Raw genomic sequence first — 27994 nt, forward strand, 5'->3', positions numbered from 1 at the left:
GCTGGGCTCTCCAGCCTCCTCCCCAGGGACAGACTACCAGGCTAACTTGCTTCTGAGGTGAAGGCTGACTGCCCTTCCCTGCCCTGCCTGATAGAGACTGTTTTGCCTGAGGTCCTTCTCACCAAGAAGAGAAAAGCAGAGTCCAGCCAGGGTAAGAGGGGCCCTTGCCGCATGTGGCGCTAGAAGCGGGATGTTGCCATGCGGCTTTGTGGTGAACTATCTTAGGGTGGGTTAAATCACACATCCCTTAAGGAAGAAGGAAATGGCCAGGGTGAGAGAGCCCCTTGCCACAGTTATACAATACAGAATTGAGAGCTGCAGTACAGCTGACTGTGCTGTGTGCAGTCTGGTCTCCCTATGCTTTTGAGACCACTCACTGGCCTCAGGTAAGCTCACTTGTGCATCCCTGTTATGTCTCAAGCTTACTGATGATGCAAAGCTGAGTGAAGCTGTGCTAGTTTAGATGGTACTGCTGAAATACTGCCCTCTTTCAATGGCTTCCGATTCATTTCAGAATGGGCTTCATTCTTGAAACCATCCAAGACCCACTAGCCAAGAAGATCATGGACTCCTCGTCTTCCACCTCCTAGCTTCTGCCACAGTCTCAGCATTGTGGGTTCCAGACCTTTCTCTCTTGCAGCTCCTATTCTCTGGAGCAGGCTTGCTGCCTCATGACCTTTCTCTCTTGTACCCAGGGCGATCCTGACCCATATACAGCTGTATAGGGCACCCAAAAATTTGGGATATCACTGGGTGTTAATGCCCACCCACCTGCCTCTTCTTATCCCTGTTCTGGGGCTCTGCTTTCTCTGGAGAGGAGCTAGTTAACAGGGAGTGAGCCTGCCAGACCTATTAGCAGAACATTGAACCTGTGAAAGAGCCATCAAGTGGCAATAAAGCCATTTAACAGGCATTTCCCAACCTCAGCTATATACTATCAGTTTCTTAATTTACTATGTTAGTTGACAGGACTTAATTTTAAAGCAAATTTTAAACTCATTTTATTGGTGTCTTGCTGAAGATTATAAAATCACATCTCTAAAATATCATCCCTCCCCTCCAGCTGCCATTGGGAATACGGGCATCCGTTTAATAGTACTGCATGGGGCCCTACTAATCCTAAGGATAGTCCTGCTTGTAATAGCTTTTTCTTTTGTGAAATTTATTATTCTCTCTCTCCCCTCGTTTATTTACCATCTAACTCTGGGAAGCATTTGAAATACAAATACTTGCAAAAAAAATTCACACACACAAGTAAACAATATACACCACTCTCCCCTTGTTCTTCCCCTCTGTTTGCCAGCAGGGGGGGATGTTTGGTCAGTTTCCTTAGAGTACTGGCTGAACCAGCTACTGCATGCCTTAGTTCTGTGCAATAAGCGCTCATTTACTTAAAACACAGGGAAGGAAATGGACTTTAATTTTTTTCATCTTTATTATACAGAAAGGTGGTCTGAAAAAGTCTGTCCTTTCTATTTTGGGAGGTGCCTAAGAAATGTTGGGTACTCAAACAGTAAAAATGTGGTGTAATTTGCAAAGTGGATCTGGTCTGAGAAATGACAGGCCTGCAGCAGCCATTCTGAAAATGTACTTCTCCAAGATGTTGGACATTCTGAGTTTATCAACTGGCCACATGTCTGAGAATTACCAGAGGAAAAAGGGCTTTCTCCATAGTAGCCCTTAAAGGGAAACTTGTGGCATTACACTTCCATGGGGACTAAAATCCCTGGCTATATAGTCCTACCAAATTCCCCTTCTAAATTGTCCACAACGGCTTTTGCTATTTCTAGCTGCAACAAATACAAAAGCAGCTAGGAAAAACAGTAATGACCTCCAGACAGCAAAATCCAGAGCAAAGGCTGTCCTTAAAGGACACCAGGAAGAAAAGTTACTCTGGGTAATCTAAGTACACTTGCTGAGGCAAATCTTCCTTATTGTAAAATGATTTGCATAAAAACCAGGTGCTCTCAGAAAAAGATCTATTTCTTCATCCATTATGCTTATTCTACAAATAAGCACCTTAGTCAGCTACCGGTAAGAGACTAAGTTAATAAAAAAGGAAAATATCAAGTAAACATGATACCGACACTCTTGCCTAAACAATATCTGCACTGCCTTCTTTCCACTCTCCAAAAATCACATACTTGAATAGCTACACATCAGATGCATAAAATCTAAACTAATTCCTACTGTAGGTTTTAAAATTCAACAAACAAATCTAAAGAACATTGTGCACTTATTTTGCAATGCCTTGTTTTTTCTTTTTATTATCACTAAATAATAAACCCTGTGGCTTCCCTCCTGCACAGACCCTGCACCCCCAGTCTACTCCCTCACCCTTCCACTCAGCTGGCCCCCCCAACCCACTCCTGCATCCTCTCTCTCGCCCAGATGCTGCACCTCAAGCTTGCATCCTGTCAGCCCTCTCCCACACAATGACCACCTCATTTTTGGCCACACACCAGAATATAGGGGGGCCCACAATCTACTAGTCTGGGCCCCTGCAGTCTTTTTGCTTCTCCCTTTTGTGCAGACTGATTATTCTGTGGGTTAGTGGCCTCTAACCCAAAAAGGTTTCCCCGCTCCTGCTTTAGGATTTCAAGCTGCACAGCTTGCTGGGAAAAGCACTGTGAAGATCAATCACACAGCAGCAGAAAGCTCTGTCTCTGATTTGAAAATGCTGCTGCCCCTCTCCCACAAACATGGCAGCCTAAACTAAGGTTCCTAATCTAGTCAGCTGCCTTCCAAAGGCCTGGATCCCCACAACTCTCACTCACTTAGTTCCTGAAATTGCCTGTTACCAAGTCCAAGTATTCCAATTAAGAGACTTAAACTTCTGAAACTCTCAAAAGTACTAATGCTCAGGCTCGTATTACTGGGCTGGCTGCTGTCAGAGCTATTGATGTGCACTTGGGTCACATTTCCATGCTCTCCTCTGCAATCCTGGGAGCTAAAAACATCCCTTGGCCATTTAAACAGGGCTCTCAGCTGTTCACCCCTAGGCAAAAGTTTCAAGACACACCTCAGATAGGGGTGAAATAAACCAGCCATCAGCACAAGGAGGCATGCCCGCCCTGCTTTGGGAGAAAGCTAGTGAGTCACTGGGTTAAGGCTATGGGGCCAGCAGGGTTTCTCCCCTCAGCAGAAGTGCTGGTACATTTTGCATAGGGTGTGTGCTGAGCCATTGAACTGAACCCTGTATGATAAAACCACTTCAAGCTGGGGGTGCAGTAGCCCCCAGAACGCATAGATCCAGCACCTCTGGCCCTTGCTGCCCATAGAATGCTGGCTTTGAGGCCTGGCTAACAGTCCCCCACTGGCCAGCCTCTCGCTCAGCCCTAAAACATTGAACATGGGAAGAGGAGCTTCTGTATCATGTCCCCAATGTGTGGGGTGCCAGGCAGTGTGCTCTTGTACCCCTCTGCAAGGTGTGGGGAAGATGGGGGGCTTCTGTATCCTGCCCTCAGTGTGTGTGTGGGGGGGGGGGAAGGGTAAGGAGATTGTTGTACCCAGCCACCAGTATGTGTGTGGGGGAAAGGTGTGTGGTGTACTTCTCCCCCAATGTGTGCAGCAGCCCCCAGGACCCATGGCGGATAAAGGGGGTGTCAGGTACCACACACTGTGTGGGGGGAGGAACCCCTTCTCCAGTGTATGGGTGGAGAGAAAAGGGGTGTTGGTACCCCTCCCCTCAGTGAGTGTGTGGGTAGGGGAAATGGGGCATCATGTGCCCCTTCCTCAGTGTGGGGGGAAGGGATTTCATTTGCTCCTCCCCCCCGTGTTGTGTGGGGGGGGGGAATGTTGTCATGGGCCCCTCCCCCCGTGTGTGGGGGGGAATGGGGTGTCATGGGCCCCTCCCCCGTGTGTGGGGGGAGAGAGAATGGGGTGTCATGGGCCCCTCCCCCCGTGTGGGGGGGGAATGGGGTGTCATGGGCCCCTCCCCCCGTGTGTGGGGGGGAATGGGGTGTCATGGGCCCCTCCCCCCGTGTGTGTGGGGGAAGGGGGCGTCATGGGCCCCTCCCCCCGTGTGTGGGGGGAGAGAGAATGGGGTGTCATGGGCCCCTCCCCCCGTGTGTGGCGGGAATGGAGGGGGGGGTCCCGCGCCCCGCCCCAGCGTGAGGCGGGGGCCTGTGCTCTCCCCCCGGAGCGCGGGGGCAGGGAGCCCCGGCCCGCCCCGCCCCACGTGGCCGGGCCCAGCTGCCGGGGCGGGCGCGGCGGATGAGGAAGCGGCCGCGGCTCCTCCCCGCCCCGCTTCCGCGTTGCCACCTGCCGGGCCCGGCCCAGGTATAAAGCGGCGGCCCCGGCCGAGCCCGCGCGCCCCCGCCGGACCCTCCGCGCCGCCCGGTGAGTGGGGCCGGGCCGGGGGCCCGCGAGGGGCTTTGGGGCCGCAGCTGGGCCCCCCCTTCACGGGCGGGGCGGGGGGGGTCAGTGGAGCGGTTCCCTCTGCGGGGGGGGGGGGGGGCTGCCCCTTCCTCTTCGCGGCCGGGCTTTGGGGGGGGGCTGGAGCGGGGGCTCCCCCTTCACAGTAGGGCGGAGTGGGGGGGCAATCTGGGGAGGTTAAAAGGGGGGGTCCCCTTTGCTGGATGGGCTGCCCCCCTCCATGGTGGGGGGGGGGGCGAGAGCGGGGGTTCGGTTCCCCTCCCCTACACAGTAGAGTGGGGACGATCTGAGTGGCCAACGGGGGGGCTGCCCTTTATTACTGGGCAAATGGGGGGGGGGGGGTAGCTGTGACCCCCCCCTTCCTGGCAAGGGCCAGTGTGGCATCTGTTTTATTACTTGTTACGCTGTCATCCTAGGCCCAGCTGTGATCAAGGTCCCCCCCCCCCCTTTGTGCGAGCCATTAGACCCACTCTTGTCCCTTCCCCTGAAGAGTTTGCTGCCGAACTAGGGTCCCAGACCAAGGGTGCCTTACGAGAAGCGGAGTCATGGAGGGGAAGTGACTTGCTCAACATCACAACACGGCTCCCTAGCAGAGCGGGGAATAAAACTCAGGTTTCCTAGTCCCTGTTCCAGAACTGTCTTTGCAGGACTGTACTGGTACGGCAAAGGGCAGAGTCATCCGGTTTCTTCTAGAAGCCCTGGCAGGTCATCCATGTGTACCCTGTTTGTTTCCTGCATTGCTGTCCCTGAAGCAGGACAGGCCTGAAAGAAGAATCTGGGAGTAAGTGAAATGGGTACTTTTTAACCAAAGTTTGAGGCCACAGAAGTGCCTTGAGCACAGGTTACTCGGAGGCTAGGTTTTAACTCTCCTCACAGTACAGATCGAACCTCTGTTGTCTGTCATTCTCTGGTCTGGCAACATCCGTGGTCTGGCATGTGTTTAGTTAGAATGGATGTCCACTTATCCTGGGTGAGGCAAGTTTCCCAAGTCCTATAAAGTTTGTTTAGAGCCACCAGTCCTGCCTGTCAGTGTTCTATGCTGCTGTTTAGCTCTAATTGACCCCTCAGTGTTTTCTAAGATCTCGTTAAGCAGTGGAAGTGTGGGTAATGCTGCTAGACAATATTGACCTCCCGTAGTTTGGCAAACTCTCTGATTGGGCATCAGTCAGGTCCCAAGGGTGCTGGACTAGAGAGGTTCAACCTGTAGCAGTTAAGGGGCTATAAGTGTGACCCCATTTGTAGGATGGAACACAGGCAAGAAAGTTGCATGGTCTGAGCAGAGGACCAGGAATGTTAAGTTCCAAATTCCATGTGTCCTTCATCCTCGCTCAGGGGCGGATGAGAGTTTTGCGGGGCCCAGGGCAGCACAATATCACGGGCGCTCCCCCCTTTGGAGAAAAAACAGAAAAAAGGGGTCACCCTCGTGCCCACTCCTCCAGTAGCCCCACTCTGATCATGTGAGCTACCCCCTCCTTATCCCCTCTCCTAACACCTCCCTCTACACACCTGCCCTGCCTCTGTTCTCCTGGTGCTGGTCCCTCCCCTGCAGGTGTCTGCCCTTCTGCTTCATCCCCAGAATTCTCTGGCACCGGCACCGGCACCTGCACCTTCCCTTAGCCCTGCACCCTCCTGGTGCCTCCCCCATCCCTCACTGCCCCTGCGCCCTTTGCCCTCTTTTTCCCTGATGCCCGCCCCCTCACCACCCTCTGACCCCATTCCCCTCATGCCCCTGTGCCCTCTCACATGCCTTGCTCCATCCCTGCCTTCCTCACACCCACCCCTCCTTTCAAGCCTTCTCCCAGCACCTCTCCCTCCCCCCTTTAGCCCTCAATGCCCTTACCCTCTCCTCTCCCAGCATCACCCTGTCCCCCTCCCACTAACACCTCCCCTCCTGCCCTTTTCCTCATTGTCTCCACTTGGCCCCCTGGCATTTGTCTCCTCCTCTTTCTTCTCCTGACCTGCCCCCCCTGCCTTCAGCACAAGCCCCTTCCTCTGCCATCCACCTTCTGCCTTCCAGTGTGCAGGGCGGCCGTGGCCCCAGCCCAGGCTCCAGGCCACGTGCCGAACCATGTGGTGCAATGCTGGGCCGCGCAATTTTAAAGTCCCGGGCCGTGGCACCATGCCACGCCCAGGCGTCTCCCCTCCCAGCTGTTGCCTGGTGTTTCAGCACGCCACGCACGCGCTCCCTCGGCCCCACGTGGCCTGTACTGGCCGGCGCCAGGGAATTTCAAAAGTGCAGGGTTGCGGCGCCCCACCACAATCCTCCTTCCCTCCCCCAGCAGCTGCCCTTCGGCGGATGGCCCACCGGGAAATTCCCGGTATTCCGCCGGGCCAGTCCGCCCCTGGCGCTTGCGCAGGGCCTATTGAAGCGCGGGGCAGCCGCCTCGCTCGCCCTGCCCTATATCCACTGCTGTCCTTGCTGCATGGCTTTGCGCAAAATTCTAAGTTTGTAGTTTTCACGTATTTATAGGATTAATAACTGGCCCTACCTTGCAGATGTGTTTGGGGGTGCAATCAGTTAATATTTGTAGGGCACTTTGAAGGTGAAAAGTGTTACTTATGTGCTAAGCATGATATTTTGCACATCCCAGGATCCTTATTGCAAAAGAAATGGCATACGTGGTCATTTTAATAAATCTGATGTGCTGTAGGGAAATGATGCCCTATTTTGACAAAAGTACTGAATTGAGTGCAAACAGTCTGCACGTTAACAAGATGTTGAGGATGGGTTTTGTAAAGTTATCTCCATTCTTGTGATGTGATTTGGAAACCAACATGAAGCATTTTCAATTAAAGGATTTCCAGAGTTCTTAAGTAATAGTGAGACACAGAGAAGAATTTAAAGAATGTTCATATGAAAACAGTTCCTGCATTCCCTTTATTTTAGAACAAATCTCTAGGAGATGATAATCACTGTATTGTTTCACAGATACTGGGTGTGAATGGAAAACAGAACTTGCCCAAGGAAAATTATGAACTTTGACAATATTCCCTCTGCTCTGGGTTTTCCCAGTTGGAGTGAGATGCTTCCAGTTTGCAAACATTAAGTTGCTCACGTCGACAAAAGCATGAGCACTAGAGATATGTCTGAGAACTATCACCTCAACCTGAACTGTGTGCTTCCTGCCAAGGGCCAGAATCCAGCAGAATATGAGCCGCTCAGCATAGTGGATGTGGAACCACAGGCAGCACAGGAAAGGCTCAGGATCTTGGAGCAGGACTTCATGAACAGTGCTGAGATGCAAATGAAAGTGGATTTCTTCCGCAAACTGGGCTACTCATCAGAAGAGATCTATGTTGTCCTCCAAAAACTGGGTTTAAATGCTGACACCAACACAGTACTTGGGGAGCTTGTGAAGCATGGTGCTGCAGCTGCTGACCGAGAGACAAACGATCCCCCACAGGAGGCCCCAGAAGCCCCATTGGTACCTCGTGGGTTAGTTGCCAACAAAACCCCTGCACCTGTGCCGTCATTGGAGGAAAATGAAGGCAATAACTTAAAACCCATTGTTATTGATGGAAGCAATGTGGCAATGAGGTAAGTTTGCCCTCTTAAGTGTGAATATCATCTCTTATTTTAATATGAGTGACAGTAGATTAAAAATGATTAAAGTGATTTCCTTACATTTCTTAAGCCTTTTTTTACTTTTTGGGTAACTTAGTACTTGTGAAAGGTACCAGATTAAAACCCCTGGATGCTTCTAAATTCTCCACAAAGGTGAGGATGGGCTGAGCTTTGGTAGACCGGTTTCACCAACATGTCTCATTCCCTCACCTGATGGGCAACATCTACAAATGTGAGGTTAAATCTGCCTTAATGGCCCATTCAGTGCTTGGTCCGTCTGCCATGACTTCTCACAAGTCTGCAAATGATGGGGACTTTTGTGCCCAGTGGGAACTTCAAATCTATTTCATATGAAATGCCAAAACTCTTCTGTTTAAATTAGTGAGCAGAAGTGAAATCCATGTGTAGTCCTGTTACCTAATTATTATATGTAAATTCCAAAAGCAGGAAGTTGATCTACAAATTTTTACAGACTTAATTAAAGGCATTTTACGTCTAGTTTCTATAACATTTTTGCTAAAACTCTTGACAAATCTGCAGATTGGATGGAACAAAAAAGGGGCAGATTTCCAGTTTAGAATGACACCAGTTCTTCAGTATCGTTGACCGCTGGGAACAGGGGTCAGGTGGATGACTCATCTGTAAATCTCTCATATTTTCTGTTGAGGCAGCCTGTACTCTTTCATAACAGGTTTACTAGGCAAATTCAGCACTGACCCAGGCTGATTTAAAAGTTTTCAGCCTCATTTTGTCCCATAAGAATGGTGGAGAGGATTATTTGGTCAGAAGGGGGGAGGGGATATGAGGAAGGCTCCCCTTCAGTGAATTCTCTTTTTGCACATAAAGTACTCTTATCTCTAGGTTTAAAAAAAAAAATCAGTCCTGTGGAGCCAGTTGGCCAGAGGATAATATACTCCAACTTCAAATCTGAGTCCACCACTTCAGTTCAAATCCAATTTTCTTTAGTTTAGATCTGATAGTCGTCTTCTCTCTTGTAATGAGAAGATAACTAAATGCTGGTGCTCATAGAACTACTCTAGATTTGCTTAGGGCTGAGGAAAGTTCTTTCTGAAGACTGCCGTATAGGTGTGGTTTTTTCCCCCAAGTCGGGATTGGTAGTATGGCTGAGTAAGACTGTATGAGGAAAGAAGGGGCACGTCCCTTTTCCTGACAGTGGCAAGGCCCAACTTAGCCAGTCTGAACATGCAGTACAGTGTTTGCATTCTGATGTGGACTCTGACTTATCAGGCTTTATAGCCAGTGCACTTGACCTGAAAGTGTGTGTAGTAGTGATGTAAGAGTGCAGCCGTTTAAAAGGGTAACCAGTAAGAATCGGTTACCTACACTGCTACACATGGCTCCCAGTCCAGCTCCCTGGGAGCCACCTGCCACCACTGCCTCTATTAGAGGCAGCAGCACGGGGTAGCAACTAGATCCTCCAGAGCAGGATGCCAGACAGGAGCCAGTGTGTGCCAGGAGCTGCCGCCCTGTGTGCAACCCCAGCGGTTACATGGTTGTCAAATGACATGCGTTTTAACATCCTTAGTGTGTAGGCAGGAGATTAACCCCTCTCCATTAATAATTGTTTCTCCAGTAAAAATGCATTTCCAAGCATAGTGTGTTTCTAAGGGGTGGGGTAACTTATTTGAAGAGATGTGCTAGTGGGTAGTGTTAATTTTGTTGCAGAATCCTTTAACTCTGAATTTATTTATTCATGCAGTCAACATATTAGGCTGCAGTGGCCTCTTACCCCTGAATACCATTCCATCAAGCAAAGGCAAGAACATTGGCAGACCTGGTCACAGGCAGACCAGGTGTGAGGTGACTAGTCACCTTGATTTGTGACTGGGGAGGAAGATATTTGTTCAGCACTTTCATTCCATGAAATGACTGCAGAAAAGAATTGGCCCACCTAAGCATTTCAGAGTTAGTGGGATTTCTAGACCACCTGAGTGGGGTTTGGCCTTCTGCATTCGGGTGCTACATTGGGGAAGGAGGAGTTGGAGCATGTTCCCTAGGGGGGTGAGGCATCCAATGGTTAGGGTTTTTGTTTCTCCCCGCACTGTCATGTCTAGTTGCTGCTTCTTCAGAGGAGTAGTTGATTTACATATCTAGGTTTATGCCTTTCTTGCTGTGTTAAAACTTAAACAACAACAAATAGTGTAGTAGCACTTTAAAGACTAACACAACATGTAGATGGTATCGTGAGCTTTCATGGGAACAACGCACTCCTTCAGATGACCGGAGTATTGGACGTTTAAATCCAAGAATAAATGAGGGCGGGGAGGAGAAGGAAAAAAAATTGAAGGGGAGGAAGAGAAAAAGACTGAGTAGATAAACTTCAGAGGGATGGTGGAGTGAGTCTGTAACAGGAAAAAATTAAAAAAACAATTAGTCTCTAGTAGCATCTTAAAGACTAAATCAGGGGTGGCCAACCCGTTACAGGCAGAGACACAAAATAGTGGTGGATGTAGCTCAAATAGCCGAGGGGAGAAAAGTTGTCGAGCGCTGGCAAAAGGATGCTGCCCCCTTTAAATGAAAACTCCGGTTTGACTTTTTGGCCACATCAGGTTCCCGTCGACCGATGCCATCTTGCTGGCGCCATTTTGCTTCGTCCGCGCCGGACAGCTCCCCTGCACCCGGTGAGCCCAGGGAACTGAGGACCCTTTGTAGGGGGGCAGGGGCAGCTTCATGGGCTGTGGGATACTCTTTGTGTGCTGCACTTTCTGCAGTGAAGAGCCTTGTGGTGGCCATCCCTGGACTAAATAGTTACAAGAGGCTGATAAGAACTCATTAGTTTGCACGTGGAAAAAGAACATGACCAACACCAGATTTTACAGACATCAAGAACCGTTAGCACCTTCATTGTTTGGTTAGTTAATAATGTGCGAGCCATCTGATATCCCGATTCAAACCATTAACTTGTCTACTCACTGTCCTTTTCCCCCCCACCCCCACCCTTCCTCCCCTTCAATTTTTTTTTCCTTCTCCTTCCCACCCCCTCTCACTCCTTCCCTTATTTATTCTTGGATCTGGGCTTCCAACACTCTCGTCATCTGAAGAAGTGGGTTGTGCCCACAAAAGCTCTTAGTCTTTAAAGTGCTACTAGACTATTCATTGTTTAAGTTTTTCCTGTTACAGGCTAACTCAGCTACCCCTCTGAAGCTTTTGCTGTGTTAAGTTAACGAATGCTTTTTTTGTCCCGTTAGAAATGTGCCACTTGTTATGATTAAACTTTAGGGTAAATACTGCTTGATTCTGCTCTTCTGAATATTTGTTGTGATATATTTGAGAGAACTTGCCAGGAGAGAATCTAATCTGACCGTCTGGAAATGTCTCCCTTGGGGTTCTTTTCTGTGCTTGTAATGCTTGGTCTTTCACTGGCATTTAAAGGAATGTTTCTCCTCTGATTTCTATAAAGATGCAGTAGTAATACTGAAGCTAGAACAAAGTTTGTTTGCAAAGCAGTCAGTTGGGGTGTGTGTGTGTGTGGTTTTTCTTTTAAAGCAGTTTACTAGGAGGGGAATTCCATTCTGAAACTTCCTGTATTAATCGTGTATGATGATCCCTGCTGATTCACAGTGTGCAACAGGCCTCCCTTCACAGTCTCAATACCATATGCAAATCTCAGTGGAAATTAGCTTCTACTTCCTTCTTAGGGAATTTCTCAGTAGTTGCCAAATCAGATAGGCCTATTTGGCCACTTTTGTTACAGACTTTGACTTAGTACTGGGACTCCAGGAACCTGAATGCATGATTCTCATGTGGTAAATGTCTGGATATCTTTCAACCCTGTGAGTTTTATACAATTCCTTTTTGAGTGTGTTTCTTCTGGCCACAGATGTAAGCTAATTGAACTTTGGGAGCTGAATATTTTAAAACATTTTCAATGACGTTTTAAAGAGTACCCCAGGGATAGCAGTGCTACCTGGAAGCACAGTCAACTTCTGCTTTTGTTTTGAATTAATTGGAGAAAAACAAACCTAGATATTCAATTCCCCCTGTTCATCTCAGTATCTATATAGCCCTCACAACCGTCTCAAATTGGTCTGTGGCTTAAACCCGAAAGTAGTAAAACTAACTTTTTATTTCCTGTTTTGCAGTGTAGTTGAATCCTTTTCATCCCAAGATATAACCTCCATCTACTTTGTGTCTCAAATATATTTTATTGGATCAACTTTGAACAAGGGATGTGAAAGATTAACCCATGGTGTCCAACTTGCAGCCATGGTGTCCAACCAGTTCTGAATCAGTAGCCGCTATAGTGGCTACTGGTGAACTAGCCACACTCAATTGGCCAAATAGCCACAACTGGCTAATGGCCAGAGTGTTGGACACCACGGGTTAACTGGTAAGCATGATCCTAAATGGGTAATGCTTGCCGGTTCCAGTTAACCGGTAATTGGTGGGGGCTAGAGCAGCTTCCCACCTGCCAAGAGAAGGGGGCTGCTCCAGCCAGATTGAAGCGGTCCCCAGTCCATATCCTGCTTCAGTTGGTTAACTTCAGTTGGCGGCTCTGAATCTTGTGGAGCAGCCTCTGTCTGTGGGAAGCTCGGACCTCCTCCCCCAAACAAGGGCTGCTGCTACCCTGTGTTGCTGTCTCTATCAGAGACTGCAGCACAGGGTGGGCAGGCAGGTGGTCTGCACAGGGAGCGTTTTTTTCAACTAGCTCCCCTCGTGGACCAGTTCCCTGTGCTGCTGCCTCTGATACAGAGACAGCAGTGCGGGGTGACGGGGGGCTCCCCAGGAGTGGTGCCAGGAGCACACTGGCTGCCAACCCCGCCTCCGGGGACTATCGAATAGTCATGTAACCACAAAGATTTAATGCGGTTACGTGACTATTCCGTTACTCAATATCTAACATCCCTATTTTCATGTGCCTGTCACAACACGCGATGTACCTCATGCAGTGTACCATGAGCCCCTAACAACAACTTTGTGGGTGAAACCAGACAATCGCTGTACTCTTGATTAAACTTAAACAGAAAAATAAAACTCTTACCCATGGATGAGCACTCTACATAAAGTAGATTCAAATGATGGTTCTACAACCTGGGAGCTGACGCAAAATAGTAATTCTTGGTCCCTTGGCAGTGAAAGGCCTGCCTAGTCAGTTACTTGTTTGACTCCCATCATTGTAGTATCTGAGCAGGTCGTCAGTTGCATTATAATACAATTCTCTGTTTCAAGAGCTTTAAAAATGTATCTCTAGGCTGGCGTTTGGCTTTGTGAAGATGTGAGCTCTGGATGGCATTGGACATTTAAAAACAATCTTTTCTAGTAGAAAACTCAGTTACAAGCCCCTCAGGAACAGAGGTTGTTCATAACTCCGAACAAAATGTTATGGTTGTTTTTTCAAAAGTTTACATTTAACACCCTGTTCTACTTGCTTTTTATTGTCACTGTGGCTGCCTGCTTGTGTGCTTCCAGATCCAAATGAGGTGTGTGGGTAATGGATCAGTTTGTAGCTTCGAAGTTCTACTGTACTGTATTCTAGAAGGCAAAGTAGAGGGTTAGGGTTAGTATTTCGTTACTTTGGCAGTGGGTGAGAAGAAAACATGTTTTAGTTTTTTCATTGAGAAAGTGGCTGCTGCATGTGTTGGGTGCAACGAGGTTTACAGGATCGATCGGCAAAGGCTTTCCTTGCCGACCAATCCCCGTCTTGACTACAGCTTCGTGCCGACAAACAGCTGAGCCGGCACAACGTGATGGCCATTTTTATTCTAATGAAGCGGGGGATACTTGAATCCCCCGCTTCATTGACTATGTCAGTATGTCTAATTTACATGCCTCGGTTGGCAGAGGCATGTAGTCTAGACATACCCTCTGGCTACGTCTACACTGGCATGATTTTCCGGAAATGCTTATAACAGAAACGTTTTCCGTTAAAAGCATTTTTGGAAAAACGCGTCTAGATTGGCACGACGCTTTTCCCCAAAAGCACTTTTTGCGGAAAAGTGTCCGTGGCCAATCTAGACGAGCTTTTGCGCAAAAAAGCCCCGATCACCATTTTCGCAATCGGGGCTTTTTTGCGGAAAACAAATCTCAGCTGTCTACACTGGCCCTTTTGTGCAAAAGTTTTGCGCAAAAGGGACTTTTGCCCGAACAGGAGCAGCATAGTATTTCTGCAAAAAGCACTGATTTCTTACAATAGGAAGTCAGTGCTTTTGCGGAAATTCAAGCGGCCAGTGTAGACATCTGGCAAGTTTTTCCGGAAAAGCGGCTGACTTTCCGGAAAAACTGGCCAGTCTAGACACAGCCTCTGTATAGACCTGGCCTCAAAGTGCATCAAACAACTAAACTGGCAAAAGACAAATAATGCTACGTTTAAGCTTGTAATTCCCTTTCCTCTGCAAGTTGTTCAGAAACGAGTACTGTAGAGTTGCTTGCCATTTTTTAAAATCTGGTCTTGGGGAAAATCTTGTTCTTTTCTCAATTTACTTACAAAAAAAGCAAAGAATTTGGATAATAAGCCTTCTGCTTTCATTTCACAGACCCTAACAAGGAGTCAGAGGCCAAAATCCTAGTGCCTCTGTTATTTTGTCTCCACACATTGCTCACATTGATACAAAGGTTTCTGGCATTTAGCCGTTTTGCAGGTTTATGGCCCTTGAGTGTGGGAGCTCAAGAGGAACACAGCATGCAATGGTTACTACAACAGTTGCATTCAGAGCTTATTCCACAGAGCATTTACTTCGGTATGTTTTATGAGGGATGTTTTTACACCCACATGGACCAGAAAGATGCCCCCTCGCATGTCAATGCTTCAGCTTTTTCCAGTTCTCTTGGGCTACATTTAACTATACTGTATCTGCTTTATGCCTCGACCCTGGAAACACTGACTGTGTAGTGCTGCCTACTGTGAGGAGACCGTGGGATTACTCAATACTTATGATTCTGGCTGGCCAAAGGTTTGCCAGATCAGTCTCTAAAATTGCATAATCACCTAAGATGGTATGGCTCTTGCTTTTTCACATAAGAAAACTTTCAGACTTTACGGGCAATACTCGCAGGTAATGCTGATCCTGTTTGTATCATCGTACATGTTGTTGTCGTCGTCGTCGTCATCAACAACCATGGGCTCAGCTCCCGTTGGTGACCAATGCCTCCCTTGCTATTTCCTTCCAACTTTCCCTGTCCGGTGTAGAGTGGCTTAGTTTCTGTAGACTAGCTCTGCACCAGTCTACTATATCATCTACCATTCTCTGTGGGGTCTGCCTCTCCTATTCGGACCATCCATTATGCCAAATCCCAGAGTCTTAGCTTTTCACTTATCATTCATTCTGCAAATATGCCCAAATTATCTTACGTGTAGTCACTCCTTTTGTTACGAAGGCTCTCCAAGCAGTTTTGAAACAGGAATAGCTTCATCAGTGAAATGCAACTGCCTCTGGCATGGAATGTGACCTTTCTTTATTGGCACATATTAACGTGACACGGGAAACAAGTCTTGTTCTGAAACTGCAAGGGAACTTAAATTGGCACCATATAATTACCTGAATTAGAATTTGGCAAGGATCCAAGAGTTACAGCCCTGGTGCTTGTGAAAAGTGATATGATGTCAGTGCTCTTCAGAGAGAATTACCCACGTGAGTTGGGTGTCTGAGTCCCAGATCATGGATTGTATTTAGGATAGTGATCCCTAGATGGCCTGATCAAAGCCAGCTAGTTAAGACTACAGAGTCTGTAACACAGTGAGCTAGGTTCAAGGGCAATCAATTGTCCACCACCAGGAGACAACTTTATGTACACCTTTTAAGCTGCTGCATTCCTTTGTTACCTTGGAGTGTACTTTAATGTGGTTCTTGGTATATATGTTTCAGAAATACTTGACTCTGAACATAGCCTTCCAGAGTAGCACCTGCTGAAGAGAGGGTTGATTAAACATAAAGCAGGTTCCTTGAAATCTGAAGGATTCACATTTGCACATTCCATAATTTAATTACCTTGCAGTGTGAATGACTCCCCATTCATATTCTTCAGTGTAATATGCGTGGTCTCTGAAGGTCACCCTAAAATAAATACCACCTTCAGCCCTGATCTGTCACTACTGTGAAACTAGTAACCTGGAAACAGTTGATAATATTTCTAGTTAATGTGCAACTTAAGTACTGATAACATTGTGAATACTGCAGCTTTCAAAGAAATGATTACCAGCCATTTGTTTTATAGACACGCTGGAGAATTACTGATCAGACTTAATTGACCATTCAGTAGGAAGGACTATGTTGTACTAGCAGCTAACTTCTGATACTTGTGACTGCCCTTTTCTGGTAGAATTTTTCCTTTTCTTGATTGTCTCTAGCAGCTGCATATCAAAGACTCATTAGGGGCTTTCAGGTTTGAAGGTGTCATTTCACAAACACAGTGCAGTCACAGGTAGTCTATAATACTGGACTCTGTATAGTGAGGAGAGGATCTGTCCTTCAAAAAATTCATGTGTAAAGATGGGTAACGCTTTTTTGGTATGAAGTAAAGCCAAGACAAAAACAAAGGCAGGTCTATGTTACAGCTGTTTGGTGATAGAGCTGTGTTGGCGAACCCTCCTAGCATGAATGCAGTTGTAGTGATGAGTCCTTTTGTTGGTATAGTTTGCTCTCCCCCAGTTCTCTGAACAAAATAAAGCTATACAGTACTGCAAATGGACTTTTTTGCCAGCATGACTGCACAAAGTCTCAGTCTACACTGGCAGCTTCTTACGCAAGAGCTCTTTTGCGGAAGAGTTCTTGTGCAAAAACTCTTCCACAAGAGAGCGTCTACATCCATGCCAGTGTAGATGCTCTCAAGCTCAAGAAAGCTCTGATGGCCATTTTAACCATAGGGGCTTCTTGTGCAAGAAATTCATGTTGCTTGTCTATGCTGGCCTCTTCTGGAAGAGCTCTTGCGCAAGAGGACTTCTTCCTGGGAGAGAGTGTCAAGAGTTCTCGCGCAAGAAGCCCTGATTTTCTACAGTACGACGTCAGTTTACTTGCGCAAAAACGCGCGGCCAGTGTAGACAGGCGGCATGTTTTTGCGCAAGAACGTGCCATTGTAGACACAGCCTTAGGGTTTGCCATTAGAGCTGACTGTAAGTGTAATTCCCTTCTATTTCCCCTTCACCACTCCCAAGTTAACTATCCTGTTTACAGTTAAGTTTTTCTGGCAGTAAAGGGAAAAAAATCTCTAAATTTGGGAGTCTAAAGCAGGGTTTGAGTACCTAGCTGCAAGCAAATGGGCCCCCATTTCAGTGGTGCTAAAAATTGATGAATGCTGTGGTTGCTCCATGCCCTCTGAGGATTTGTGCAGTTTTCAATTTTAGAATAGTTCAAGACAGGCCTGCTGGTGCCCTCAACCTTTTTGTATTGTGACTTTGAGCATTTATTGCAACTGTTGAGTAACTGAATACTGGGTCTACAAAAATATCACCTCAGAAAGAATGTCTGAAACACTGGCTCGACTTGCTTGGTATTGGATTGTGTGGTGTCTGACTATGCAGAAGTCAGTTGTATCTGAATACTGAAAACAAGGTCCTCTTCTATCCTCTAATACAGCCATGGAAATAAAGAAGTGTTTTCCTGCCGAGGGATCCTGCTGGCAGTTCGCTGGTTTTGTGACCGAGGACACCCAGATATCACAGTCTTTGTGCCATCCTGGAGAAAAGAACAGCCAAGACCGGATGTGCCTATCACAGGTGTGGGACTCTAAAGCCAAAACTAAGTATCTAAAGTGTCCTGTTGTTGTACTTTAATAAGCCTGCTGAGGTCCTTTTGGCCAGTAAGCTCCTAAGGAGTGAATGGAAAATAAGAGCACTGGAAACTTAACCACACTCCTTACCAGTGAGCTTTCAAATCCTTAACCTCTCCTCTGAGCAAAAAATTGCTTAGATAAGGTGACAGAGTTTGAAGAATATAACTAACTTTATTCCAAAATGCTTCCTAAGTCCTGAGATAAGAAATGTGAGTTACCTTTTCTTATCTCCAGGTTTTTTTTTTTCCTCTGGTAAATGGCCATACAGCGCAGCGCACCTGTATGAAATGTTAACAGTCATGCAGTTAAGTAAAATACAGCAGGCTGGGGATCTGTTCAGATCGATCCAGTCAGTGATAATTATTGTTCTGAGTTTTCAAGCAGCTGAGGTTTGAAGTTTGTAAGTAAATAAATATTTCATCTTAGAAAAGAAATCCATGCATGCTCCAGAACACCATAAAAAGTCAGTCTGATCACTGCAATCAAAGGCATGCTTTGGCCTTGTCTTATCAGCCTGCCTGTCATAGGTGGAGGGAAAACATGGGGACTTGAGTTTCATTGTACAATAGCAGCATCTACAAGTTCCAGCTAAAATCGGGATCTCGCTAAGCTAGGTGCTGTAGAAACGCTTAAGTGGGGTCAATCCATGTGTCAGAGACTTACACAGACAGCACAGCTAAAGTGTGCAAGAAAAGAAAAGATTGTCTCCCATTTTGCAGATAGGGCCCAGAGAGACTGAGACTCCGTTACTTGCCTAGGATAACAGCAGTTTCTCCTGGCTCTGCCACAGACTACGTCCCAGTTTTCAGAAGCCCAGTCTAGTGTCTTGGGCACAAGACAATCTCTCATGGCTCTTGGTCTGTGTTAAATTTAATTTGTGTCAGTGCCACCTTTAACCCATCCGAGGAGAACTGAGTGGGGGAATTGAAAGGCTTCTAAAACTTGACAAGATTTTAACAGTAGCTGTCTGGGCAGGGCACAGAGTGAATGAAGTGTGGAAGCAGGCCTTGATTCTGACACGAAGCCCCTTTGGAACCTACTAACTATCACCTAAGGCTCTGTGTGTTCACAGCTAGTTGCTTATTTCCCGTAAACCTTACACTTCTACTTCCTTGGCATCTGTTGCCTGTAAATGATGCCAGATTGTATGTGCTTGTTTGTGTTTATGCCACGTTTTCATGGTGGTTTTGTTCCAGATCAGCACATTCTCCGGGACCTCGAAAAGAAGAAAATTCTGGTCTTCACTCCTTCTAGGAGGGTTGGAGGCAAACGCGTCGTTTGTTACGATGACCGCTTCATTGTGAAACTGGCATATGAATCTGATGGAATCGTGGTTTCCAATGACACTTACCGCGACCTGCAGAATGAGCGTCCGGAATGGAAGAAGTTCATCGAGGAGCGCTTGCTGATGTATTCCTTCGTTAACGACAAGTACGTTCCCATTCCCCGGTCACATACAACAGTGCAGCAGTGAGAAGCCAAAAAAACCAAACTCCTCGCTGACTTGGCCCCCACCTGAGAAGCAGAAAGACATTCCCCATATTCACCTTACACAACAGTGCCTGAGGGGAGCTAGTAGATTTTGTGTACTTCAGCCTTGTGCTAGGGTGGTGTCGGGGGAGGACTAGAGTACCAGTGTGGGGCAGCCCTGAGCTATAGGGGCCAGATCCAGGCAAGCCTGGGGCTGCATTCGGCTCCCGAGCCTTAGGTTCCCCATCCCTCATGTAGAGACTGGAAAGGTGAGTGTCAAACCAAGGGTAAAGAAAATGATGTAAGGTGAGAATTCGGGAGGAAGTGACTCAGTGCTCTGTGTGTGAAATAGTTCCTCCCAAGTCACAGGGAGGGCCCAAAGACAAGGCCAGGAGTAGCTCTCCCTGTATTTGGCTAGCTTGGAACCGGGAGCGCCTCCCTGCTGACATTCCTGAGCCGGCCTGGCACTGGTACAAAAGACTTGCTTCCTCTGTTACAAATGGGAAAACGATCAGCTGGCCCAACATGCTGATAGCAGAGCACGGGACTGGCATGACCAGCAGAGCGGTGGAAGCCGCCTGCTCTGCTCCTGGGCCAAGAAGCCTCTTGCAACAATCTTGCACAAATCCTTTTCTGATTTACTTGAGAGTAGTCCTGATGAGCCACAGCCCTGTTCTGAATGGCTAACAGACGGGTCAGCCTGCCATGGGTCATTGAAAGAGGCTTTAAAAGGAAACTTCTCTTCCCAGTAAGGACCCTGGGTTGGGGAATTGTTGAAATCAGTGACTCCTTTTGGCTGTGCCAGGGCTTGTTTCTTGGCTGGCACACAGTTCATGGGTTTGGGTAACTTTGAATCCTCATGGAAGTGAGTGTGAAGTTCTGGCCCAGGAAAGTGGCTGGTCCTGACTGAGACTTACCTTGCTTTAGGTTTATGCCTCCGGATGACCCGCTAGGACGGCATGGCCCCAGCCTGGAGAACTTTCTGAGAAAGAAACCTGTGGTGCCAGAACACAAGAAGCAGCAGTGCCCTTACGGTAAGACTCACCTCGTCCGCTTGAGGGCTGCAGTGGCCGTGCCAAGTCAACTGAACGCCCTTGGTGAATTGCAGCAAGTGACCCAATGTTCTGCTTTTTCCTTTCAGGGAAGAAATGCACTTATGGGATTAAGTGTAAATTCTATCACCCCGAAAGGACCAACCAGCCGCAGCGCTCTGTAGCTGATGAACTACGGGCCAATGCAAGGCTGTCCCCAACCAGAAGTCCCACCAGCACAACCAAAGAGGAAAAAAAGAGCAGGAAACCTTCCCAGGCAGAGTCCGTGTGCTCTGTATCCATAGATGGCGACACAGGCTCCGTGCAGAAGGTCTCCATGGAGAGGAAAAGTTCAGCCCAAAAAGCAAAAGCTGGTGACATTTCCCACCTAACCAAGGGTGGTGTCTTGGGCAGTATCCCTTCTGTCAATGGCAGCTATCCATCTTCCAATTGGTACCAGCACCCTCCCCCTTCTCCCCATATGGACTCTCTCTCCTACATCTCTCAGGAGCATCTTGACTCAGGCATTGGATCCCTTGAGAACCAAATGTCTGAGATGTGGCCTTCCAGATCTACCAGTCACTGTGAGCATTCCCAGCCTGACCAGGGGGCAGCATGTGGCTGCAGCTGCAGCCGACAGAGACCTGCTTACCAACACGCTTCTAGTGCAGAGCAGGATCCCCTGGGCCACTATAAGCATAGCTCTCGCAAATCTGTCTCCCCTTGCAGTAGCTTCTTGCCATATAGTCCTGAGATGTCACACACAAGATCCTCTCACTCGTTCCCAAGCTATGGAGTGTCTCTGCATCCAGGAAGTGCTGGCCATTATAGTGTTCCCAGCGAGTACAACCCCCCAGCACCCCATCTTCGTGAATACTGGTCTGAGCCATATCAACTGCCTCCCCCTTCAACACAGCCTAGCAATATTCGAGACCATCACCCAATGCCTAGAGCCCCCGGACCAGCCTACAGTGACCACTGCCCGTGGCCCCTGCCAGACCGCTTTGCAGAGGAGCGAGCTAACGTGCACGTGAAATTGTGTGGCATATTCCACCCCCATTTAGTAGATGCTGTGATGAGCCGTTTCCCTCAGCTGTTGGATCCCCAAAGACTAGCTGCTGAAATACTGACCTACAAATCTCAGAACCCAGGTCTGTGAGGCAGAGGATGAGCCTATCCTGGTGGCCAGATGTGCCGGGAGTCCTGGGCGCAAGGTGTTTCCTGTGGACAGCACTGCACGGCTGGTATAACTGCCTCAATGAGGGTTTTCACCTTCCTCTGAAGCCCTAGGCCTAAGATGAAGGGAGAATAGTAGACTCAGTGGGCCAGTGGCCTATTCTGGTATGGCCAGTCCTAATACACCTCCTAAAATGGCTTGTTAGGAGACTGTTCCATACTCCCTGAGAGCATATTACCAGGAATCGGGGTGGGGGGTGGATTTTGCCTTTCTCTGGAGCACAGAGCAGGGATCCCCCTGTAGGACCAGGTGGGTATGTCCTGCTGATTGAGCTCCGGCAACTGTCCATTGGGTGCTTTGGACTCTTGTTCTTCCCATTAGCCTGCAGCATTCAAAGGCAACATAGCGCTGGAAGCGAAAGATCTAACGGTTCCACTTGAGCAAATGGGTTCTGTGCGGTTACTCTGGGGTGGCGCCTTTTGCAATAAGTGTCTGTGACTACATCTTGGAGAGGCGGGCCCCTTAGCTCCTAACTCAACGGCTTGCTTTGAACTCCCGTCGGTCAGCCTCAGGTTCCATTGCTGTGTTTGAGAAAAGCCAGGCGCTGAGGGGCCGTTTTTATTGCCTGGGCCTGCCTGCCCCAATGAGCTGGCCTTACGTGGGGCCACTGCGGTGAATAGTGGGAGCCCTGTAGCCAGCTACTTTGATCAATGAGGCTTCTCATTTGCCTGGAAGGGCCTGGCACCGCACCAGGCTGACGTGCGCCTCCTGCATTCTAGACTCCAGAGCCTCACTTCCTGCACGTCCCCCAAACTGGCCATTCTGTACCAAAGTTTAGAGAGAAGCCAACTTGTGCTGCTCTTCTAAAACACGGGTCTCCCCTTCTGCCCTGTTATGGACTCATTGGTGTAGTGCTGAGGAGAAGCCTCATATCCATGTGATGTACCTCCCCCTCTGACATCACCTCACTATCGCTGTGGGGATCACTGAAATGAAATGACTAAGGTCCCATTTGGACTTGCCAGTTGTGTACCTGCCCTGTAGCCACTACGGTTCTAAGGCTCCTCCAAATTCTTGGCAGTGTTAAGTATTTTCTCTTTGAAACTTGCCACTCTTTTGCCCTTTCACTCCTCTCTTGTTCTCTCCCCAGCCCTCCCCTTGAGATTCCCAAAATAACCGAAACTGTGGTTTCATTTATGACGGTAACGGTTGCCCCTCTTCATTCGGTTTTGGTTAAGGATCACTTCTGTGACTTGTACATACTGTAACTAATATTTTAAACAAATACTGTAGCAATTGATTCTGGTTCCAGCATTGCATTAGGGCACAGAGTAAGCTCTTGCACTTGCAGGCCAGAAGCAGTTGACTTTGTTGATACACATTGTATCTGTGTGGTGGTTTTTATTAATTATGTCCGTTTTGTGGTTAAACAAAGGTCCTTCTTAGCGGCAAACCATGAGAGGAAGAGCTGAGTACAGATGTGGCTGAGCACCCCACTCCTCTGTGGTGTGTTGGTGGCTATTCTGTTCCTGGTTCTTACCACTCACGTTTTCCAAAGGATGGCCGAGCCAAATTGGCACTATGTGCCATGGAAACCACAAGGACACAGAAACCCTGTATACCTGGTTAATTATGATACATTACAAAACTGTAATGTTTCATGTTAGTAAGCAAAATGCTTCTTAATCTTATGTAACCTGATAACTTTGCATATTTGTAAATTACAGGAAATATGTTTTTAGTGGTATTGTCCAGAAACTTGCTTGGCGATACTATTTTACTTAGTACTGTACTTAACTCAACCATTATGTGTTCTGGTGGTTTCTGGAAGAGTAAGTAGCAATATATACTTTGTCCTATTGCAGTTAAAGACTTTAGACACCTTTTTATACTTAAAGTTGACATTTATTGAAACTTGCTGTCTCACTTAGATTTCAAGCAGTCAGCTAGCCATATGGTGTGTGTCTCTTGGCAAACTAAGAACTTTATCCAAATAAAAATGGCTAGATTGAATGATTAGGCTGTTGGGGTCTCTTTTTGAAGGGTTTGGGGAAGCCTATTTTACAGCTTGGCTGCGATTTTTAAGGAATGTATCTCAATGTGCTGTTAAGGCACGGAACTGAGATTTGGGATTTCTGGATTCAATTCCCAACTCTGACTCGCTAGATGAGCTTGAGGAAAATCACTAAATATCTGTGAAATGGGCATGAGATTGCCCTGCCTGAGTCTGGTTGTAAGGCTGGAGACCATGGAAGTGTGTAGTGGTCCAGGGACATGCCACTCTGCTGGCATGTGGGTTTTGACCAGGCTGTGTGGGGAAAGTGTCTGCTGTAGTGTAAGTGACGAGGTACATGCTGTGTGTGTTCTTTTGGTAGGACTGAGAGACCTGCTCCTCCTCCCCCCTCGAATGTTGGACAGAACAGAAAAGCAAACTGTTTTCTGATCCGCTTGCTAATTAAAACTGAACACTCAAAGGGAAGAGACCTATGTTGGCTCTCTGCAGCTTTGTGATCTTCATGAAGAGCTGATCAGAGAGCTGATATCATTGAACACCAATGCCTAGTTTGTAATGCGTGGGCCCCGGCCCCTCTTTCAAACTTTTTTTTTAACTTTCACAAATGAAGCAGCAAGTCCAGAGGTGCCAAGCTTCCAGAAGCGGGGAGGTTAGCTGTGACAAGCCCTGGCACACACTAAGCACTGTCTAGCATTGTATTACACAAGCTCTTGTGTAAATAGCTGTGTCATAACACCTTTCTGTAAGTAAGGCTCTTGGCATGGGCCTTTGTTTATGAGCTTAGGAGGAAGTCTACTAAGAATTTAACATTCAAATTTCTCCAGGGGAATCCTTCCCCTTGCAGCCCCACCCTCTATAGTGCAGAACAGCATATTCTTATCTCACTTATGTGAATGACTTCATGCTCTGATATTCAAAGAAGTGGTCACTTGATCTAGTATAGAAAGGCAGCTCTTTCCAGCGAACATGGGGGGGAAAAACCCCTTCCCTCAACAGAAGGAAAAGTGGTATCTCCCTTGAAGGTGGTAGATGTATCTGTGTTCTAATGAGTCTGAGAGCAGTGGCAGAGAAGAATTGGGAGGGGGACTCAGAAGGTCTGGGTTTTTTCCTTTCTTGGCCTCCGAACTTAGCAACGGCAGGCAGTGCACCTCAAAGTAAAACTCTGATTTCAAACCAAAAGCGTCAGCCAGGTTGGAAACATTGCACCATTACACATGCAGTCGGCGCCGCTAGCGCCGATGGACAGAACAAGGTGCTGCAATCTAACCATCTGTGGTTTTCCTCTGCTTTACAGAGTGAACGGACTTAGACAAAGTGGAGTGGCCCAAAAAGGGGGCAAATGCAGTTGAGATTTGGGGCTGAATTAAATACCCCTCTACCTAGTAGTTATGGGCTGAGAGAGCGCGAATCTCTAGTGGTGATCCTGAAATTCACTTACAGCTGCTGCTTGAAAGTTAAGCCATCATCATTGCCCTCACAAGAGAACTTTTAAAAAGCTTGTAGGAATGGACGGATGTCTCTCAAAAGGAAATGCCTCCTTGTATCAAAATAAAAGCTCTCCCTTTCTAAGTCACTCATATTCATATACTGGAATCAAGCCAAGAACTGTAGCGTTAGACACGTTGGCAGACATCCACGGTATCTGTGCCGAAGTCCCCAGGTTAGTTAATGTAACTTGACAGAGAAGGGAGCTGTAGGTGTTGTGTTCAGCTGTGATTTTGACAGAGCTTGGTCTTGCCCAGCACTGGACAACCTAAGCTAATGACTGGGCTGTGTGAGTGACCCTCTTCCATCTCTGTGGGTTGCAAAGATTGTCATAACCAAGATGGTCTCCCAGGATAGCGTAGTTCTAACTCTGCTTGCGTCCCTAGAATCTGCGTGCTGATGGAACGGTGGCAGCACTTTGATCAGCTGCCAGGGGAGCGCTCGGCTCTCCGGCAGCGTTGTGCGTGATCAACACACACCTCACTTCACGTACCTGTCACGTAGCTAATACGGGTACATTTTTTTCCCCCCCCACATGGAAGGAGACAGCGACATCTGGCAACCCAGTCATGGGCAATGTGAAACAAAATGTCTCATGGGCCGCACGCATGCAGGTTGCCCACCCCTGATCTTGCCTCTGTTTCTACAGCAGACTTTGTAGCCATAGACTTTGGGTCTCAATTATAGAACCCTCCCTCCTAAACAGTATTTAGGAGCCCAAATGCAGCAAGGGACACAGGGACAGTGACCTGCCCAGTGTCCCAGAGCAGAGCCTGCTAATCTACTGCCAACCTGTCCCCTGCCAGTCATGCAGCAATCTGCGCTGGTGTTGCTTTGCTGTTCTCTGGCATCCGGGGCATACCCAGGTATCTGTGACTCAACACGGGGCTGCTGGTGAAGTGACCCCATTAGTTTTCTGTTGGATTCAGATGGCATTTCTCCAGTTGTTTAGAAGGAAATGGCTGCATCTATCTGAGTTGCTGCATGGACTGGTTCAGGCCCATCAGCTCAAAACAACCTGCCCTGTGTCTTCCTTCCAAGCCCCTCCAAGCTGGCTGTAGCACAGTCTGCTGCTGTGAAATTTTTGAAAAACGGCTTATAGGTCACCACTTCCTTTTGGATACCCCAGCGTAGACAGAACCCAGTGAGAGCTTTGTGAGCGCCGTGCATCTGCATCCTATTTCTTCCCTCTAAATAGGTTATATCCTCTTTCGCAATGTGCTGGTCTGCTGGGGAGGGGTGGAGGAGCCCACTTGCGTGCTGGTGAAATCCGTGTTGTGCCTCGGCTTGGATGTGGCTGGCCTAGTCTGGGGCATATCTCGGCAGTAGGAATGTTAAAATGCGTTTATTTTGGTAAATGTGTAACTGCTGAAAATGTGGGTGGTTACATGTGTAGGGGGAGGTGGTTGTGGGAGCTGGTGCTGGCAGGAAGCCTGCTTAAAAGCCAGCTCCTGCCTGCTCTTCCCCTGCTGCTGCCTCTGTATCGGAGGCAGAAGCACAAGGAGGGGGAGGGAGGCCTGTGTGTAACCATGAAGGTTAACAAATGAGCCCAGGATTGTCGGTTACCTGTTTGGATACATCCCTACTCGGTAAGTGAGCAGATATATTCAGCCCTAAAGCTTCTGTTTGAGTGAGGGTCCCACCCGTTACTATCATGCATGGGGAAAATGTGAGGCGTTTCTGCCTTGCCGCTGGGAAGCACGCGAGGGAAGTCTTGTAAGGTTACAGGGCAAGTCTGCATGGGGCAGTAGACTCCTCCAGGGCAAGAGTGGAAGAGCAAGGACGCTCCTGTCATCTCCCAGTGCAACTTTCTACCTGGAAGCAGAGGCTGGAGCAGCGGTGTCCAAACTTTTTTCAAAGAGGGCCAGATTTGATGAAGTGAACATGCGTGAGGGTCGACCATTTTGCCTGACATTCTTTGAACCATTAAAATTAAATGCAAATAAACTATTTTATGCAAAGTTTATTGCAAACGGCATACTTTTCATTTTGTCACATGGATGACAAATCTAAACAGGTGTTAAATCACTCTGCCTTTCATATCTGAAGGCCAGATGAAAAAAAAATCCAGGAAGCTGAAATATGTCAGGAACATTGTAAAGTACATTACATATTATTGGTAATAAAGGTTGTCTGTCAACCTTTAAGTTAAAAAAATATGAACAGGAACATAACACCCAGTATACATGTTGTGTCCAAATATATTTATAACTGATTTAGACCAACTGACATTAACAGATTTTACAATGTATTCATCTCAATACATATGGATTCGTTGGGGGCCATAAAAGATAGATATTGCCAAATTACCTGTGGGGCCGTATTAAACCGGAACACGGGCCGCAATTGGCCCGCGGGCCGGACTTTGGACATGCCTGGGGAAGCTAATGCAGCATCTCTGAGCCCTGCAGAACGAGTCCACGCTGACCTTCAAGTTATCTGTCCTGTCCCTCTTCTAAACTGCTCTTTCCTCTACCCTACTGCGGCATTTGTCGCTACGCTTTCTCTTGCTCCTGCTTGTCTCCCCGGCCATCCAGCCCCCTCCAGTCTCTGAGTTGGCTAGGCTCAGGTCTGCACATCCCAAAAGACATGGCAGCAATGGAAGGGGGCTAGAGATGGCTGACCAACTAGAGTCCTGGCCAGACTCGGGGGTGTGGTGAGAACGAAACGTCCACTCAACCACGCTGCCTCCTGATTAGAGGGAAGAGGTTGCTTCCCCTTTACGCTGGGCACCAGCCCAGATCCCTTTCCTGATCTGTTCTCGTTGAACATCAGCTGGCAGGGGAGGGAGGAGGAGTTTGATGTTCCAAGTGTCTAGATGTTTGCTTTGTTTTAAATGTTAGTCTCAATGCAGGAGGGGGAGGCAAGGCCTGGGCAGGAAGCGCAGACTCGAAAGGCAAATCCGAGAGAGGTTCTGGGGCCAGCGTGTCAGGCTGATCCTCAGGCTGCAATGAGCCCTAGGGGAGGGGGGATATATCCACACTCCTGTCTCAGCTTAGCAGGGCTTCAGCAAAACGCCAGGCGGGGCAGGCTGCTTCTCAGAATGGGTGAAATCCCAGCCAGCTGTCTGCACTGGGTCTGTCCCTGCTTTCCTGCAGCACTGACCTGCTCCTTAGCAACCTTGGTCACGTTCCTTCTGCCAAGATGCT

General features: G+C 47.9%; 1 protein-coding gene across 2 annotated transcripts; it reads left to right on the forward strand.

The window, feature by feature from the left end:
• On the forward strand, positions 1–27017 carry ZC3H12A (zinc finger CCCH-type containing 12A). 2 transcript variants are annotated; one of them, XM_075908549.1, is made up of 6 exons: positions 1–151; positions 7307–7915; positions 17473–17612; positions 18865–19099; positions 20066–20172; positions 20280–27017. In XM_075908549.1, exons 2-6 carry the CDS (start codon positions 7446–7448, stop codon positions 21326–21328), a joined length of 2001 nt encoding a protein of 666 aa, XP_075764664.1. In that variant the 5' UTR covers positions 1–151; positions 7307–7445; the 3' UTR covers positions 21329–27017. The 2 variants fall into 2 exon arrangements, with proteins under 2 accessions (XP_075764664.1, XP_075764663.1); XM_075908548.1 differs by lacking the exon at positions 1–151 and adding an exon at positions 4185–4341.
• The last annotated feature ends 977 nt before the right edge of the window (positions 27018–27994 follow it).

Source organism: Pelodiscus sinensis, chromosome 25 (genome assembly GCF_049634645.1).
Source record: "Pelodiscus sinensis isolate JC-2024 chromosome 25, ASM4963464v1, whole genome shotgun sequence".
Classification (NCBI taxonomy): Eukaryota; Metazoa; Chordata; order Testudines; family Trionychidae; genus Pelodiscus; species Pelodiscus sinensis.